Below are 18,174 nucleotides of genomic sequence, written 5' to 3'. Positions count from 1 at the left end.
TTAACCCATCCCGTCGTCCTTTCCCCCCCAAGGGCAGCCGGGAGCAGACAGGCGTCAACGTGACCAATCCAAGTGCTCCTGTCCGTCTTCGTCAAGGACGCCACAGCGTTAGCGATCTGTTGTTGTGCATATTTTTCCATTGGGTTTATCTTATCGGGGGGAAACCCTTCCGAGCACAGGGAGAACATGCAAACTCCACACAGAAACGCCTGGGAGATACCCCACCTGGGTACCTGGCATCATGGAAACCTGGTCCCCAAGCGGGAATCGAACCCTGGACCTTCTTGCTGTGAGGCGACAGTGTTAACCACTACACCACCGTGCCGCTTAGGCTAAGGGTTAGGGTTAGGGTTAAGGTTAGGGTTAAGGTTAGGGTTAAGGTTAGGGTTAGGGTTAAGGTTAAGGTTATGGTTAGGGTTAAGGTTAAAAATAAACAGCACAAACTGACTACTTCCGGGTTTTACAGGAAACAAGACAAGGTACAAGCCCTGACGCCCCGCCCACGGCCCCACGCACAGTCAAACAGAGAGAGTGTCAATATTCCAATGTACAGTTTTGCTTGTACAGTTATACAGTGTTTCCCCCCCCCAATCAATCAATCAATCAATCAATCAATCAATCAATCAATCAATCAATCAATCAATCAATCAATCAATCAGTACAAGCCCCGAAGCCCCGCCCAGACGTTGGGCTTGCGGCTCTGCAGATATACCCTACTCTCAACGTCGGCCAACGTGTCTGCGTCACTCCACTGCTGATCAGCTGGTCCCACCAAAACAGGAAGTAAGAGTTTGCTAACTTGCCAGGGAGCTGCACATCCAAACAACATTTTATGTAGCTACACACACACGTATAAGTGTATTCCTCGAGCTGACAGTTTACCTGTAATAACGTTACCCAGTAGTAACTTACTACACACGACTGGTCTGAAATAAGGTGAGTGACTTGTCTCGAATGTCTCGTGTGAGTGGTTCACTGGTTGGTATTATGCTAACGTTAGCTAGGTTAGGTAACGAACGGTTAACATGACTGCGCTGCTGGGATAATGCTTGACATTTACTTCAAACGGCTCCTTTCCCCTTTCTGTAGTGAATACATTACATACACGTTAGATGTGTCAGCTGTTGTCGTGTTTTCTTAACCAGCCTTTAGCTAACCCGGCCAGCACCACCGACCGTATCATGAGGGTATGGAGGAGCGGAAGCTAAAGAGAAAGAGTCCCCGGCCCTCCACGACCAACTCGGCGGCACCAGCCACCGGGTCTGGCCGCAAGACCGGCGCTTCCGGCGGGGGACGACACCTCGGCTACAGCCACAACATGGGCGCACACTCCGGCCAGAGAAACAAGAGCAAAAGGTAACTTTTAAAACTTTGCTCTTACTAGCTGTTGAGGCTAGTCAATTCATCACTAGTATGAATTGAAAATGGGGGACCCTGATGTAAACAAGACAAACGTCTTACAAACGTCTTACAAATCATGTAAAACCCAGATTCGGATCAAACAAGGGACTAAACACGTTTCGCAATTATGCCACATCAATGTGGAACGCCCTGCCTAAAGCTGTAAAGGAATGTGAATCACTACCCACCTTCAAAAACACTCTCAAAAAACACCTACGTGAGACTGCAATTCGAAACTGGCCCCTACAAATGTCCTAACCTAGTTGTACAGTAAATGACCAAGTAAGGCTTTGTCAATATTCCAATGTACAGTGTAAAATGTGTGTGTGTCCCCTTCCCAACCCCCCCCCCACCTCCAATGTACAGCCCTCACCCAACCCACCCAACCCCACCCCACCCAACCAACCTCCTCCAATGTACAGTTTCTATGCCAAATGTATATACACTCCTTTTCTGGACACTTTTGTATCACAAACAGTACTGTATTTGCAAATCTGATATGTCATAAATGTATAGATGTAGCAGTACTGTCTATCTGTATGTCATGTATGTCATATATGTTATGATGAATTGAAAATGGGGGACCCTGATGTAAACAAGACGAAAGTCTTTCTCTGGTCTGCATCCCCTTAACAATTGTATGTATTGAGCTGTACTGTACTGTACCCATTCTGCAATCTGTTAATAAACTTTTCAATCAATCAATCAATCAATGGTCTGCACACCTTAACAATTGTGTGTATTGAGCCGTGCTGTATTGTACCCATTCTGCAATCTGTTCAATAACGTTTTCATTCATTCTCCTTTGAAAATCTTGTTATTCCACAACAGACATGATAGGCAAACAAGTGACTGTAATCAACATTGCCAATGAGCCGTGGCATTGGGCCATTATCGGTCGCCAACACGTCATGAATGAATGAGAACTTTATTTAACAGATTGCAGAATGGGTACAATACAGTACGGCTCAATACACACAATTGTTAAGGGGATGCAGACCAGAGAAAGACATTTGTCTTGTTTACATCAGGGTCCCCCATTTTCAATTCATGACAATACGATGAATTGTAGCAACACACTTCAGTTACTCTTGTGTGTGTGTGGGAAGCGCTTATTAGGCCTACTCCAAATAATTGTTTGATTACATTCAGCTGATGTCTGTACTAGTGTTGTCACGATACTGGAATTTCGACTTCGATACGATACCTTGAAAAGTATCGATACTTCGATACCATTTCGATATCAAAAAAAATATATATAATAATATATATATATATTTTTTTAAACAAATTTCGCTTTTGTTGCTGGTTGATTCTCCTCAGCTTCTCTCTGGTACTATAAGAGAAGATAAATATAACACTTTTAAAACCCTTTGTTTCTCTCTAAAGAAAGAAATACATAGCAAACATGACTAAGTTATGCAATAGTGCTGCTGCTTTTTATTTGGTTAAAATATTTTAGTTAATAAGACTAAAATAGAGAGAGAGAGATTTCTCCGGAGCTGGTAACGTTAACCTCATGTCGAGTGTAGTATTGTATGACCTCGACATAACGTTTAAACGTAATGTTACTCCGTTTACATGCAGTAATTATATTGTGAATTATAAAGGTGGCCGACTAGCATAAGCTAACGGAGGAACGACTAGCAGTAGCTAACGTTAGCTAATAGCTGTAACGTTACTAACAACGAATCAGCTGTTGATATTATACGCCATCAGTAGACAACGTATCATGTATTAAACTAGAGTTAATGGTTTAATGCTTCAGTGACGTTGAAAGCTGTCACGAACCTCTTTCATTTCTTTATGGAGATCCGCGTGCCGGTCCTTCAGGTGTTTTGCCATATTTGAGGTGTTTGCACCTTTCGTTGGCACTGCTCTGTAACACCGCTTGCAAATGGGCATCGTGGCATCTTTAGCTTGTCCTTCGTTGTTTACTTCAAACCCGAAGTACTTCCAAACAGCACTTCTGCTGTTTTCTTTATCCACAAGCACAAGTTGCGGAGGGCGCTCTGCATTTGCCATCATCAGCTAAAATGCTTGTTTACAAACTGAAGACGGCTCTGTGAGGGGGAGGGCTGGAGGAGGCGGAGGGGCAACAACTTCCGGTAGAACACTGCGAGCAAGCCAGCTGGTATCGATACTGCAGAAAGTATCGGTATTTCGGGAAATGAGTATCGAAACCGTTTTAAATATTCAGTATCGATATGTAACGATACTTCGATATTTTTGACAACACTAGTCTGTACCTTGACATACACCAAACCTCATGTTACACTTTCTTCCCACTATTTGGAATACCTATAGTATTATACCCTTTCAGTCTCATAATGGTATTCTTACCTGGCTGACATGTCTCCTAGGGCTGTACGTTAACTTTTTTTGCACATAGCACTGGTGCTACAGAGGTTGATAGTTTTGTAGCACAGGCCAAAATCTTGTAGCACAAGTATAAAACGTGTTATATTTGTAACAGTCACAAATGTGCCTATTGTATTTGTGTTATTTAGTTGCAGTGCCATGTTTTGCTGTCATTTTCATGCTGACAAGTTGACGTCACACAGCCAGACACGTTACGTGTAAGGAATTATGGGATTTGATGTTGGATGTATGGACTCTACTAGGGGTGGGCATCACCAGTTTCATCACGATACGATATCGATTCTTTGGACAACGATACAATATTTGCCGATATCTGCCACGATACGATGCAGGTGCCTGCAATCGATATGAGACGATATCATAAGCCCATTTAACACAATCGGTAACATTTAGATCAACTCAAAAAAGGTAACGGAAATATAATTTGAAAACAATTTATTTACCTCTTCCAGACTTTTAAAGGAAAAACAATCTATTGTTTTTAATACAAATATACCGCCTGTTCACTGTAAAGTGCCACATTTTGATATATTGAGCTTTAAACTTTTATTTGGAACTCACAACACGCAACCTAAAACCCCTTCCTCTCCCAAAACATTCCTGCAATTGTTTTATGTTGCCTGATGATCATGAATACATTTATTATGTATTGTATTTTTTATGTTTAAATATCAACATTATCTGTCCACCCTCAGTACATTTACTATAAATATAATATACTCGTCTGACTTCGTCTGATCTTTTCAAACACACACACAGAAGGGAGCATGCCTGCCCCCCCCCCCCCCCCCATCTCACTCTGCCCGTCTGCTGTTCTCTCTATGGCTCTGAAGAGGGTTAGCTTGTTGTTAGCTTACGCTAACGGTCTTTCGGTCTTTAACACGACGTGGTCATAAAGGAATGGCAAATATTGCAAAGCATGTTAGATGCATTTGACCCCTTGCGGAATAAAACAGCAGGGATTTGTTTTGGGTCGCGAAATAGGCCCACTAGCCTTGCTCTGTTTCAATGTCCGCGTTCCATACGCTACTGCTGTGCTGTGAGCCGAGCGGATACGAGTCGACTCCACGGGATTTTCAAAATAAGAGTATCGATATGAACCGAACGTTGTTAGATGCCGGAGCCATAGATATTATGGCTGGAGCTGCGCTTGGGCGTAGAGCTGGGCGATATGACTATTATATAAATATCGGGTACAGTTCATTAACGATACACTTTTTAAACGTATTGTGGATATCGTGATGTTTTGCCCTCACGTTAGAGGCCGCCGCGGCTGAGATTTACAAGCGCAGTGCTAAATGCTTTCCTCTCCCTCTCGCAGAAAAAAAAAGTCAGTCACACACACGTATACGCACGCAAGCGCACACACCTAGCCAGAGACAGAGAGGCGGTGGCTCGGTGCTAGGTATGCCCCCTGAAACCCAGGAGTAAGCTCCGACGTTAACAGTACTGCTATCGGTAAGTTAGTCTATGAGCGGATTAGCTACGGAGCTAACAGAGTGTACCATCCATCTGCGACGCAACAGTGGCAGCAACAGTGGACACGGAGTAATGTTAACGTTATGTCGAGTTCATACTACACTACACGTATGAACTCGACATAACGTTAACGTTACTCCGTTTCCATGAAGTGTTTAATTAGCAGCAATCTGTTGTTGAAAATGTAACGTTAACCGGAAAACCGGAAATGGAATGCGAGGACAGGAAGCCGTCATGAAGTCGGCTTCTGGCCCTTGTAGTCATATATATTGTAGTCTTTTAGTCTTATTAACTAAAAGATTTTAACAAAATAAAAAGCAGCAGCACTATTGGATAACTGAGTCATGTTTGCTATGTATTTCTTTCTTTAGGGGAGTAGGACATTTGTTTCACAGTTTTAGCATGATGTTTTATAGATAGCTAGGTTAAACACAGGTTTTTGTTTTTAAGAGGGGTTTGATTTGATTGAAGTTTATTTCAAGTATGCAACACAACAAACAAACATCGAGTACAGATATAGCCTTAACATACATGTAAATAAATAAATAGTTACAATATGTAATCTAATCATCTAAATCTAATCTAATATAAAATAAACAAAAAGGCTAAAATGCTAAATATATAATCTAAGAATCCAATCATCTAAATCTAATATATAATATAAAAATGCTAAATGCATGAGTCTTTTGTCTTTAATGTTCGCTTGCAAACTCAAATACTGTCTTGGTAAGCCTCATAATGAATTGTTTGGGGAAAAAAGGAAAAACATCGTGATGTGTATCGTGTATCGCCGAAAGGTCAGAAAATATCGTGATATCATATTTAGGCCATATCGCCCAGCCCTACTTGGGCGGCAATGAGACTTGCGACAGTATTTTCAAGAACCGAAGGCATATCGCACGGGTGCTACTGAAGTAAATCCATTCATCGCACAGACCGATGTTACTGTAGCACGTGCAACATATATCTCGCACTGGTCAGCCCTGTGTCTCCTCTCTCCTCCTCCTCCTCCTCCTCCTCCTCCTCCTCCTCCTCCTCTTTTCCAGGGGTGTGAAGCCCAGGTCTCAGGCGGCTTCTAGCAGCAAAGCCGGTCAGAGCCAGGCTTCGGCTACCATCGTCCAGCACTCCTTCCTGACGGACGTGTCGGACGTCCAGGAGATGGAGAACGGCCTGCTTGGCCTCCTCAACGACTTTCACTCAGGGAAACTACAAGCCTTCGGTGAGTACTTCCTGAGTCGTGTGTTATGTCGGTGCTTCTCAAAGTGGGGTCCTTGAGGGGCTTCCTGAAAAAAAAATTATGTATAAGGACTATTCTGATTGGTTTCACCCTATCCTCATGTTATCTCCACGCCTACAGACACGTTATGGAATTCTGGACTAATGCCTAATTTATACTCAAACTGCTGAGCTCCTGCAAGACTACCGGCAACGCTTACATTAGGGTTGGGTACCGCTCACATTTGAACCGATACCTGTTTACCGGTACGGCGGTACCCAACGTTAACTTTTTTCCGGTACTCTATGTAATAACACAATTTTTATTTATTTATTTTATGAGCTGTATGTGTGTGTCACTGGAATTTCCCCAAGGGGATTCCAGTGACATATCTTATCTTATTTAACCTCTTAAGCCCGAGCGGTCCGGTACTGGACCGCAAATGACATCACGCCATAAATCCATCTCTAAAGAATGTATGAATTAATGTTGTGTTTTTTGTTTCTTTAAATGTAGCCAAGAGTAAACACCCTAACCCTGTCAAAACAGCAGTTGAAGTGTATATTTTCAGCATTACGTTTGTTTACCAATCATTTGAACTGTTATTAGTGAAATTTAAGGTTATAGAAATCTCAGGGCATTGAGTCGGAAACCGCCGCATATTGACGGGAGGAAGTGGCACAGCCAAAAGTGAGTGTAGTCTTTTGACCCAGGGCTTTCGATGGGCTTTCGAATTTAAAAAAACTACACTACCCAGCTCACGCCAGCCCCTGTCAATCATCTGACTTCTGGATTTACCTTTTTATTTCTCTTATTTTTTGGGATTATCTCCCACAAACCTGAACGTTATTGCCATAAAACAGAACGCAGTTCGTTTCTCTACCTTTCTGTGAATGTCTAGCAAAAAACGGCGTTGCAATCTGATGAAACATTTTGGAGAAATTTACATTATAAAAAAGTAACTGTACTTACAGTAGATTTCATGTCTGGTAAATTTTAGCATGGTGTTATTCACCGTCAAAGATGAAAAAAGAAAGAAATTGAATTGATATTCTCCTTTGGTTCATTACAATTTACTCAAGCCTAGTAACATACACAATATTTCTCACACTGGGAATACATTCCCTGAGATCCATAGATGTTCCTAGATACCAAGAACATGCAAATGGGCATTGTAGAAGTGGAGCAATCTTCCACTTACTTAGGTATGTATTTTTAGGCAGATTTTCAGAAAATAGGGCTCGGGCTTAAGACGTTAAATTGTAAACGAGCTAAGTCCAAACCTCTCAATTTCAACATTGCTATTTATTTTGAACATTTGGTTATTTATTGTTGTAACACACCACACAAACTAAAACCCCTCCCTACCTCCCTCTCCAAAACCGTTCCTACAACAATTTTTTAACTGGAATTTGGATTAGCAGGTCTACCTGCTCTCAAGATACCGAAATGTGGCATCGATTGGATCTAACGTGAATGGGTACTCGTTGTAATTCGGTCGGTACCCTTAAAAGTACCAAGTTCGGTACCCAACGCTAGCTTTCATGCAGCTGGGCAAAAATGTAACTGCACCTCAAATCGACGTGAGCTGTGATTGGCCGCTGCCCTGGGTTGGGCTGGGCCGTGTACGTGTTCCTCTGACGTACTTCCGTATTTACCATTTATCATCTCGGGAGCTTGCGTTACATTATCCATAATGATTAACTACATTACAAACATGGACCAAATTGTAGAAAGACGAGCCTAGGACGTCTGAAAATATAGCCATTTGTACAACACAACGCAGCACGTTGAACTGATGTGGAAGTATGTTGGTCTAGCTCCCATGTGCAAAATATTGGCGACAGCCGACGTTGAAGCATATCTCGGCCTTAAATCACATCAAACAACATATCTTGTCAGATGGGGGTCCATGCGACAAGATGTTATCAAATGGGGGCCTTACTATTAGGGGTGTAACGGTACACAAAAACCATGGTTCGGTACGTACCTCGGTTTTGAAGTCACGGTTCGGTACGGGTTTTCGGTACAGTGGGGGAAAGTTTGGCTTTCCATGTTCCACTCAGGGGTGAACTCAGGGGTGATGTAGTGTGCACTTGTAGGGCTGTCAACGAATATTCTATATTGAAATTAAATTAATAGTCGACTTGAAAACTTGACATGAAACAGAGAACCACTGTATACAATACAGTCTGTAAGTGTGACTACTAGTCCATGTTATGTGTGGAGTATTGCGGGCTGCCCCCTCTTCATCGATTTGGTTCATGTCAATTTATTCTTAAGTTATTTCAGTTATGCACACATATCTGGTAAGCTCTAGACTTAAAGAGGTCCTTCTACATTATTGCATGTATTTGACAGATTTGTAGATGAAATCAACTAATCGATTATTCAACAAATCCCATGACTATTAGTCGACTAAGGAATTTCTTTAGTCGAGGACCAGCCCTAGTAGTTATTATTTCGGTACAATAACTGGCCACAGTGGTAAGTGAATTCAGACATTTGCCAGCTGTTTGAATATCTGCCAGAGAAGTTTGTAGAATAGTAAAGGTAATTCATGTAGCCACTGACAGACTCACCCTTCCGTCATCTCCCTCTGTGTCTCTAGGTAACGAGTGTTCCATCGATCAGATGGAGACGGTCAGAGAGATGCAGGAGAAACTGGCCCGTTTGCACTTTGACCTCTACGGCGAGGTGGACGAAATGCCCGAAGACCAGAGGAAATCAGCCAGCGACACCAACATGGACAAACTGCTGCTCAACGTAAGACTCTGTTTATGCGTAGGACCCGTGCTCAAGGGATTGTGGGTATCCTTAGATTGCAGAGATGGCTAGAAGGCGTCTGTATTTTATGGAACTTGCGTCATCTTTGAAAACCGCTTATCACAAAGATTGGGGTATGTTAAGGCAGGGCTGTACGCTAAGCTTTTTCACTAGGGGCACACGTGCCCCTAAATGAGAAATTTAGGGGCAAACAATTTTTTTAGGAGCACATTTTTAAATAACAATTTTACCATTATTTATATCGATTGTTTTTGATTTAAAAAAATAATAATTATTTTATATAATTTTTTTTTAATAAAATATATATATTATATAATCATACTTGTAGTTGTATTATCTGCGAGACATCGCCACCACGCAACAAGTCTAAATGCTCGCTATATGCAACCAGCTCCACTGTCTGTGTGTACTCGAGTAGCCTCCAGCTACGGCCAGGATTCCCCGGAGCTGCAGCTGGACCCTATACTGTAGCCTCCAGCTACGGCCAGGATTCTCCGGCGCTGCAGCTGGACCCTATTGACTATATTCAGCGTGCCCTCTGCTCGAATACGCATCGACTCAGTGTTATTATAAGACATTGATATCAGGAGCTATCTGAACTATTTAGTTTAATGGGACGTTTCGTTTTGAACAGTAAGCTAACGTGAGCTATCATGCACTACTAGACTTACTGGAGCATTTGTTGATAGCCATCAGTAGCTAGCCGGCTGGCAGGCTCACCGAGGTCCCAGTGTCTAGAGACTAGTGTTTACAACAGCCACGGGAGGGAGGAGGAGCAGCAGACGCCGCAGCTCTCTCCGTGTGTCTGAGTTCAGTTCGGTTCACTATAGGAGGTCGAACGTGTCGAAAATATGAAGCAATACTAACTTTACTTTTCTTCATAGCTAAATCAGACAGTCAGCCAGTCTATCAGAGTGAGTGCTCAGTCGATTGTTCCCGCTGATCATACCTGCTGAGTGCTCACTGCTCAGCTCGCGTGAGTGACGTCATCGCGTCATCACACGGCTTGGATAATTTAGGAGTGAAATGCGAATGCAAGGCTTGAAATCCCTGCTCGCAAGCCCGCCCACAAATATTATTTACCAATCGCAACGGCCAATTAAAGGGACAATTTGCGACGAGATCATCGCAGTGTACAGCCCTGTGTTAAGGTAGGGGTCAGGTTTATAAACAGTGCGGGTAAGGTAGGTAGGGGTTAGGTTTTTTTAAGCAGTAATGTTAGTGTTAAGGTAGGGGTTAGGTTTATACAAATACAAACATTTGGTGTAGAATTAGACTAAGGAGTTCAAGAAAATTAGGATAAATTCTAGCCATGACCAAGGTTCTCTGTGTTGGCTACAAAAGTGCACCTTTCAGAAATTTCAACAACACATCATTTACAATTACTTGCTCAATGGTTTTCGATGATGCTGGTTGGACGTTTGAACATTACGCGTGCTGAAGCACTTGTACAGGACCCCGGTCCGCAGGACATGGTATTCAAGCCAATGTGGTTGCAGGTCAAAGCGCCCAGAGGGATTTTACCTGCTCATATAGCCGAGCCCTTGGCTGCTCCTTGCACAGAGAGCATGAGGACTAAATAATAGTATAATGGCGATTTACAAAGATCTGAGCTTGTTATCCAAAGCTGCACCAAATTAATCACAATTGAATGGTCACACACTGTAGTTTGTGTTGCCGATGTATAATAAATTGGGGTAAAAAATAATCTCTCTCTCTGTCTTTACAGCTTGAGGAGCTGAGTTCTTCAATGTATCCTTTCAATGGTTTTGAACATGCAGTTGTATTCTGTGTGTGTGTTGGCTACTGATAATTAGACCCTCTGTCCATGGTGCTGAAATACATGCCAATAGATGGGATGAAATGCGTTTTACTTGCCTTGTTTTGTCTAACGTCTTTGATTGCTAGCTTTTTCTTTTTTTCTTGTGATTACATTTTTTCTTGTGCCGTTACATTTTCTGTTTATACTATCTTTTTAACTATGTTCTATTTTTATTTTATTTTTATTCTGGATTTATTTTATTATTAATAATTATTTAATTTTTTTTACTGTTTTAACCCTTTAGCACTTTGGGATCCTAGTGAACGAAAAGTGCAATACAAATACAATTTATTATCATTTAATAATAATAAATTGTATTTGTATTGCACTTTTCGTTCACTAGGATCCCAAAGTGCTACAGGGTTAAAACATAGTTAAATTTTAATTAAATTTTAATAATTCTGCTAAACATTTTTATAAAACAACCACCAAATGACTTATGAAGTGTAAATGTATTCAATAATGGTTCAGATGTTTCTCCTTTACCATGCTTTCCCCCTCCTCCAGACAGAGCCTGAACCTAGCAGACAGCCAAGAGAACCCTAGGACAGCCAGCGTGTGACTTCTCTTCTCTTTGACTCTCTGCTTTATCCTACATGTAGTGCCAGTCGGGTGGAGTTTGACGTTTCGTCCTGGGCATATTTAAAACGACACCAGTGCTTCCCATCTGTACAAGGGAGGGGAGGGGGGTGGATGCATTGTCTGATGTCATGTTGTCATTTTCAAGCAAGGTGTGGAGGGAAGCAACAGTTACGATTGGAGGATCAAGAAAATAGAACAGGCTTGAGATTTTAGTTTAATTTCATCCAGTTTACAATGTGGGTCTTCATTAAACTACGGGGGGGGGGAAATACAATCTTTCCCCTATTCAATCAATTGACAATTTATTTGAAATAGGGCTGGTTTCACAGGCAGGTACTAAGCCTGGTTCTACACGAAGGATTTTCTTCCCTTAACCCTTTCACTGCCACACGACAGAAGGTTAACCCTTTACTATCGCACAACCGACGGTCGCAGGTTTAACCTACTGTTGTGGCAGTGGAAGGGTTAACCTTCTGTGAATCGTCTCAGTGAAAGGGTTAACCGTTTTGGTGGTGCGGCAGTGAAAGGGTTAATGGAGATCCGCACTGAAAGCAAATGTTTAAAGTAGGACTAGGCTCAATCCATACCCACACGACCTAATGTAGAATAACTTTGTATAATAATCTAAAATTATCAGCTCTCTGCTCAGTTACACCCTTTCCTTGTCCAAGTATATTTCTAGATGTCTGAAGTCACTCTATTTGCTCACTGGTCCCAGGCCACTCTGGCCTCTACTGAATATTAAGGCCGAGCAGCTGGTTTTTAAAGAGTCTGGAATCGATGATGTGTTGTGGGTTTTACTTGCAGTGGGTCTTCTCTGGAGAAGTGGCCTGGGACGTTCTGGATGAAAGTATGAACAAGTTTTGTTTTATTTGTCACATATAAGGTACATGTACATTACAGTGAAATGCTTGGTTCTGTATGAGCCCCCTTATTATTTTTACTTTATGAAGCACAAACACTATACAAACCACAACCTAAGTACAAAAAGCAAACAATGAAGTACAGGACTCGCCGTCTTCACGCCTTAAGTTTGAACTTTTAACTCGTAACCTGACTGGAGACCTCATGCCCCACCATAACCTCAACTAGAGATGATAATTTCATCCAGAATGTCCCCCCGTGGGGCCACAAGTTTAGCAGCGTGTTGTCATGAGGTCCGAGGTCTCAGGCTGACGGAGTAAATCCTTCTGTCAACAGGCTCCACCGAAACTTAAGTTGATGGAATCTCATCACGAGTGAACGGTCATTTGGCTTGTCCAACATTAAATGGCTGCCGTGGAATCTCTTGATAATGTCGTCGGGGTGATCTGCGTCGGATCGGTGCGAAGACACGACACTCTTCGTTTGGACGAACGGCGACCGTTCGTTTCGAACATTTAAAGGAACATGCCAACTTTTTGGGAAATTAGCTTATTTGCCATCTGATTGATTGATTGATTGATTGAAAACTTTATTAACAGATTGCAGAATGGGTACAGTACAGTACAGCTCAATACATACAATTGTTAAGGGGATGCAGACCAGAGAAAGACTTTCGTCTTGTTTACATCAGGGTCCCCCATTTACCCTGGAGTTAGACAAACGGAACACTCCAAAACCGAACCACTGCTGCCTGGGCGCATTGATTTCATCACCTCAAAAGCCCAGTTTTTCAAAAAACAACAGGACTTTTTAGGTGATGAAATAAATCACTGTATATATCTGCTTAGAAAACAAAAATGTCTAATTATTTTTCTCCACGTGGTAAATACACAGGTCACAACATGTTTACAGGAAGGTTTTGGAGTGTATTTCGTGACTGTTAGGAACTAGGCTACAGTGGCACACCTACTTCCAGTGAATGACGCTAAGCTAGGCCAACGGTGCAGCTGTTCCCTAAGCCGAATGAATGGACAGAGAAAAAAAGGGTATCTGCTTGTCTAATGCCAGGGTAGATGGCAAATAAGCAAATTTCCCAAAAAGTTGGCGTGTTCCTCTAAAACGTTCTGAGCGTCTCACTCACTGTCCACACGCGAAACAATGCTGGTTTCCATAACAGCACCTATCAAAATTAAATGGCAGCCCTCTTGTGAATATCCCAAAGGAGATTACCGTGGTAATCTTTGACCTATGTCAATTTGGTCCCTACTCCTTTTTAACTTACTTGCGTACCACACTAATGGATAAAGGATGAATTGTAATAGGAGTGGATTATTGTATAACGTGACGGACTACTGTGTGTTATATCCGAGTGTGTCTAAAATCCACTGTGGCCTATAAACGGGTTAAGAATGTTTGCTGTATGTCGTTAGAAATTACGAGGAGCAAGGAATCGATAACTAGACTCGTCTGGCCTAAACACATTTATAGTCCTTGATGTTGAACCCTATTCGAACCGGATTTGTTTTACCCAGGGGGGGGTTCCTTTAATTGTAATTAGTAACGACACCATACTGTGAATCCAGTACGAATCCAGAAGTAGTAACGTGGTCAGTAAAAATCAGGAGCAAATTACCTACCATTTCCAGACAACATCTTTGATGTAACTGTTTTTGTGTGGCCGATGGAGTTAAAGGTCATGGTGTTTTATCTTTCATCTAGGGTCATTTGAGGATTAGTTGGAGACCATTTCTCTAGTGCGAATGGGTGTGCTGGAATTGCACACGCAGCATGTAAACGTTACATTAGAGGAATCTCCCCTAGTCCAAGTATAATAGGATTTTAAAGGGGGACACCACCCACATTTATGAATTAAAATATATTAATTCCATAGCCCAGGAATGTACAGTCAATATTTGTGAACATGAGCTACTCCCTCATAAAGCTAGAATCCATAGAAGTGAGAATCAAGACTTGTGATGTCACCAGGTATACGTCTGGTTAACGGGAGGCTGACCCAGACAAATGGAAGATGTATGAAAATGGGTGTAGTTCCCCTTTAATTCTATGTCCATCACAGATGGCACGAGTACGCGGCCCGGTCGTGGTGTTGAATGTATTTGCACATATCCATGCATCCTGTGCCACACAGTGCACATATCAAAGGTGTGTTCAATTTGTTCATGGAAAAGACTCAAGAATATCATTGATATCTGATATGTCATAAATGTATAGATGTAGCAGTACTGTCTATCTGTATGTCATGTATGTCATATATGTTATGATGAATTGAAAATGGGGGACCCTGGTGGAAACAAGACGAAAGTCTTTCTCTGGTCTGCATCCCCTTAACAATTGTATGTATTGAGATGTACTGTACTGTACCCATTCTGCAATCTGTTAATAAACTTTTCAATCAATCAATCAATATATATATATATATTGATGTCACAACCATGCCATGTGTTTGTTTTAGCTTTTTTTTGCCTTCTCAATTTGAAATATGTTTATTTAGTTACTGTATATTTAATTATTTTAATACGCATAATGCAGTTGAAATGCAATAATCATCCTTATTGGCTGCTTTGAGTGTAAATCATAAAATCCTGTTTCATCTGATCCATGATCAACGTGCATTATTTTTTTATTGAAATCTGGGATGTTGTTGCTGTAACCATGTCTTTTTTTGTGATTTTAATTTGATTGACGTGAAGACAACTTAATAAAATCACTGTTGTCTGAATCTATACATGCTTCTACATTAATTATGAGGTGTAGAAAAATCTATAGAGTAAGTGAAAGGGAGTATACATTATTATGGTGACTGTTCATTTTCCATGTAAAATAAGGCCTGTGGGTAGGCCTGGTAGAACGACAAAAAACAATTATTGCGTCATGTCGTGTTGCACTCATTTTGTCTTGTGTTTTAAATGTAGTGCACCCTTCACAGTAGTGTTTTAAATGTAGTTCAAGTTTCTTTATTGTCATACAGAATACTTTGCATGAAATGCTTCTTTCTGTTTTGCTCCTGAGAGTGCTAGATAATAACAAGATAGTATAAAATAGAAAGTCAAGAACTCAAGTACGTAAACAAGTCTAAACAACAAAATTGTTTAGTATACCTATATATACAATATGTACAGCTGGTACAAAAATGGTGAGGTATAGCTTAGCTTGTGGTGAGGTGCAATAAGGAATGAGAATGCTGTCCAATTTCCTTACCAATAATATAAATATAAAGTGTGTTAGTGTCTAAAGTGGGTGCTACAGTGTGTTGTTTATTTAAAGTGAGTGGGTGTGTTGATGGTTTGTTATTGTTCATATAGCACTTAACAGTAGTGCGCTCCGCCCCATTCAAGCCCAACAGTAGTTCCAGCTCGTGTTGAGAAGGACAAGGGAGCCACAGCGCGTTTCTCCACTTATTTTGAAACGTCTTTGCTAACATGTAGAATATGACAGAAAGGTAAAACTAATTCAGTTGTCGTCATATGATGTAGGGCTCGACAATGTGGTGTGGTTGCATCAGCTGACTCGTTTACTTTAACCAAATATGGTTTTAGTATTATTTGGTTCCCTCAATGCCAGATATAGTTAGGTAGTTGCTAGCAGGTTGTAAATAGTACCGCTGGATTCCTCATCTTTGTAAATGTAGGATTAGCCACCAGAATCAACATCCTAGGTTGTCTAGAACCTGAGTTACTGGTAAAATAACAGCAAGTGGTGACAATTTGGGAAAATCTTGTGACTGGTTTCTTCCTCTCTTGTGACTCATGGTCTCTTCTCTTGTGACTGGTTTCTTCTCTTTTGACTGGTTTCTTCTCTTGTGACTGGTTTCAGAGGCATTTAATCGGCTCCCCAATGCATGTGTGTTCCTGTGTGTCGCCCATCTCGCATGTGTGTGTTTATCTGCATGACAAATAAATTGACTCACTTGTTACACTGTATATTGTTTTGCACTTTGGTTACTCAATGACACTACATTTGAATCTAATCTCTAGCGTCTCATGTCTACAATGTACATTTGAACATTGTTTGGTTTTCACGGAACAGTTCCAATGCACCACAACTCTCACAGATAAACAAAGTACAGAAATCAGTCAAACTATCGTGCATTATCTTTGATATTGTTTTATTGTGATTGTTATGGATTACATTTAATTCATTATGGGTTAGTTCTCTGTATTCTATCAGATTTCCATTTACCTGGTTATTTATTTGTTTATAGATCACTTCAGATGGCAGTCCACACCAATCAATACTATTGTTCTAAACAAAACCACAATGAATAAATGTGTAATAAGGAACACGTGTTCTTGCTTTACCATGTCATTTCAGACATTGTTTCTGGTTCCCAACCCAAAAAGCTGACCTACTGATTGCTATAAATAAATGTTTAACAAACTGAGTTATCAGCCTATACCCAGATCAGGGGCTCCCAAGCTCCCATTCAGTTTGCTTTTATATATCAGCATTATTTTAGTCACCTCCCTGTTAGTTAGTTATCTTTATTATTGTATCTTGTCAACTTCCTCCTTGATTTATTTTGTATTCCAATTTAATTCACTGCAATCACTGTTTCTAAACCACAGAACCATCATCTAAATGTCATATTTAACTTAATTTCTCATGTTATCTGGCCCAATCCAAACTCCTTCAGATTTAATTAGATGAAGTTTAATTAACACCTGCAGCCTCCTCATACCAGACAAGGTGGTTTGTTACATAGATATATATCTATGGTTTGTTAGAGCATCCATCGGCTGCGGTTACACTAATGGCCAGTTTTTGTTTTGTTGTCGGGGTCAGTTTCGCTTTTCAGAACGCAACGTAATGGGACACCTACGGGAGACTGCAATTCAACACTGGCCCCTGTAAATATCTTAACCCAACCCCCTCCAATGTACAGTCATTTACCTAGTATGGTTTTGTCAATAGTCCAATGTACAATTTTGTTTGTTTATACAGTGTCTCCTCCCCCCCCCCCTCAATGTACAGTTTTGCTTGTTTATACAGTGCCCCCCCCCCCCCCCCCCCCCCCCAACCACCTCCAATGTAAATTACCCAGTATGGTTGTCAATATCCCAATGTACCCAACCCCCCCCACCCAACCTCCTCCAATGTACATTTTCTACGTCAAATGTATATACTCCCTTTTCTTGACTCCTTCTGTATCACAAACAGTACTGTATTTGCAAATCTGGTATGTCATAAATGTATAGATGTAGCAGTACTGACTATCTGTATGTCATGTATGTCATATATGTCCTGATGAATTGAAAATGGGGGACCCTGATGTAAACAAGACGAAAGTCTTTCTCTGGTCTGCATCCCCTTAACAATTGTGTGTATTGAGCTGTACTGTATTGTACCCATTCTGCAATCTGTTAATAAAGTTTTCAATCAATCAGGCAAGTTAGACATTGTTTTTGCCTCGTGAGCACACTGATGTATATACATGTAGTACAATGCCAAAGCAGTAGGTGGTGAACATGAAGGCAATTTTCAACCTGTAAATCAATCAGAAAAGTTGAATGTGCCAATACACTTCCTGCAAAAAATCAACAAGTCCACCATATTTAACACATTGACCGCCATAAACAGCGTACGACGGGTTTGCTGGTCATGCAAATTCTGCCAAACCACG

At 41.2% G+C, this 18,174-nt stretch overlaps 1 protein-coding gene across 1 annotated transcript; it reads left to right on the top strand.

Annotated features, from left to right (window-relative positions):
• Positions 1-780: 780 nt before the first annotated feature.
• Positions 781-16,474, top strand: ccdc28a (coiled-coil domain containing 28A). Its single transcript, XM_084331554.1, has 6 exons — positions 781-936; positions 1,146-1,356; positions 6,309-6,481; positions 9,090-9,244; positions 10,995-11,017; positions 11,595-16,474. Exons 2-6 carry the CDS (start codon positions 1,190-1,192, stop codon positions 11,647-11,649), a joined length of 573 nt encoding a protein of 190 aa, XP_084187680.1. The 5' UTR covers positions 781-936; positions 1,146-1,189; the 3' UTR covers positions 11,650-16,474.
• Positions 16,475-18,174: the final 1,700 nt, after the last annotated feature.

Source organism: Notolepis coatsorum (genome assembly GCF_963971535.1).
Source record: "Notolepis coatsorum genome assembly, chromosome: 1".
In the NCBI taxonomy this organism is placed as follows: Eukaryota; Metazoa; Chordata; class Actinopteri; order Aulopiformes; family Paralepididae; genus Notolepis; species Notolepis coatsorum.
Note: the sequence above shows the minus strand (reverse complement) of the source record. Positions and strands in the feature narration are given on the sequence as shown.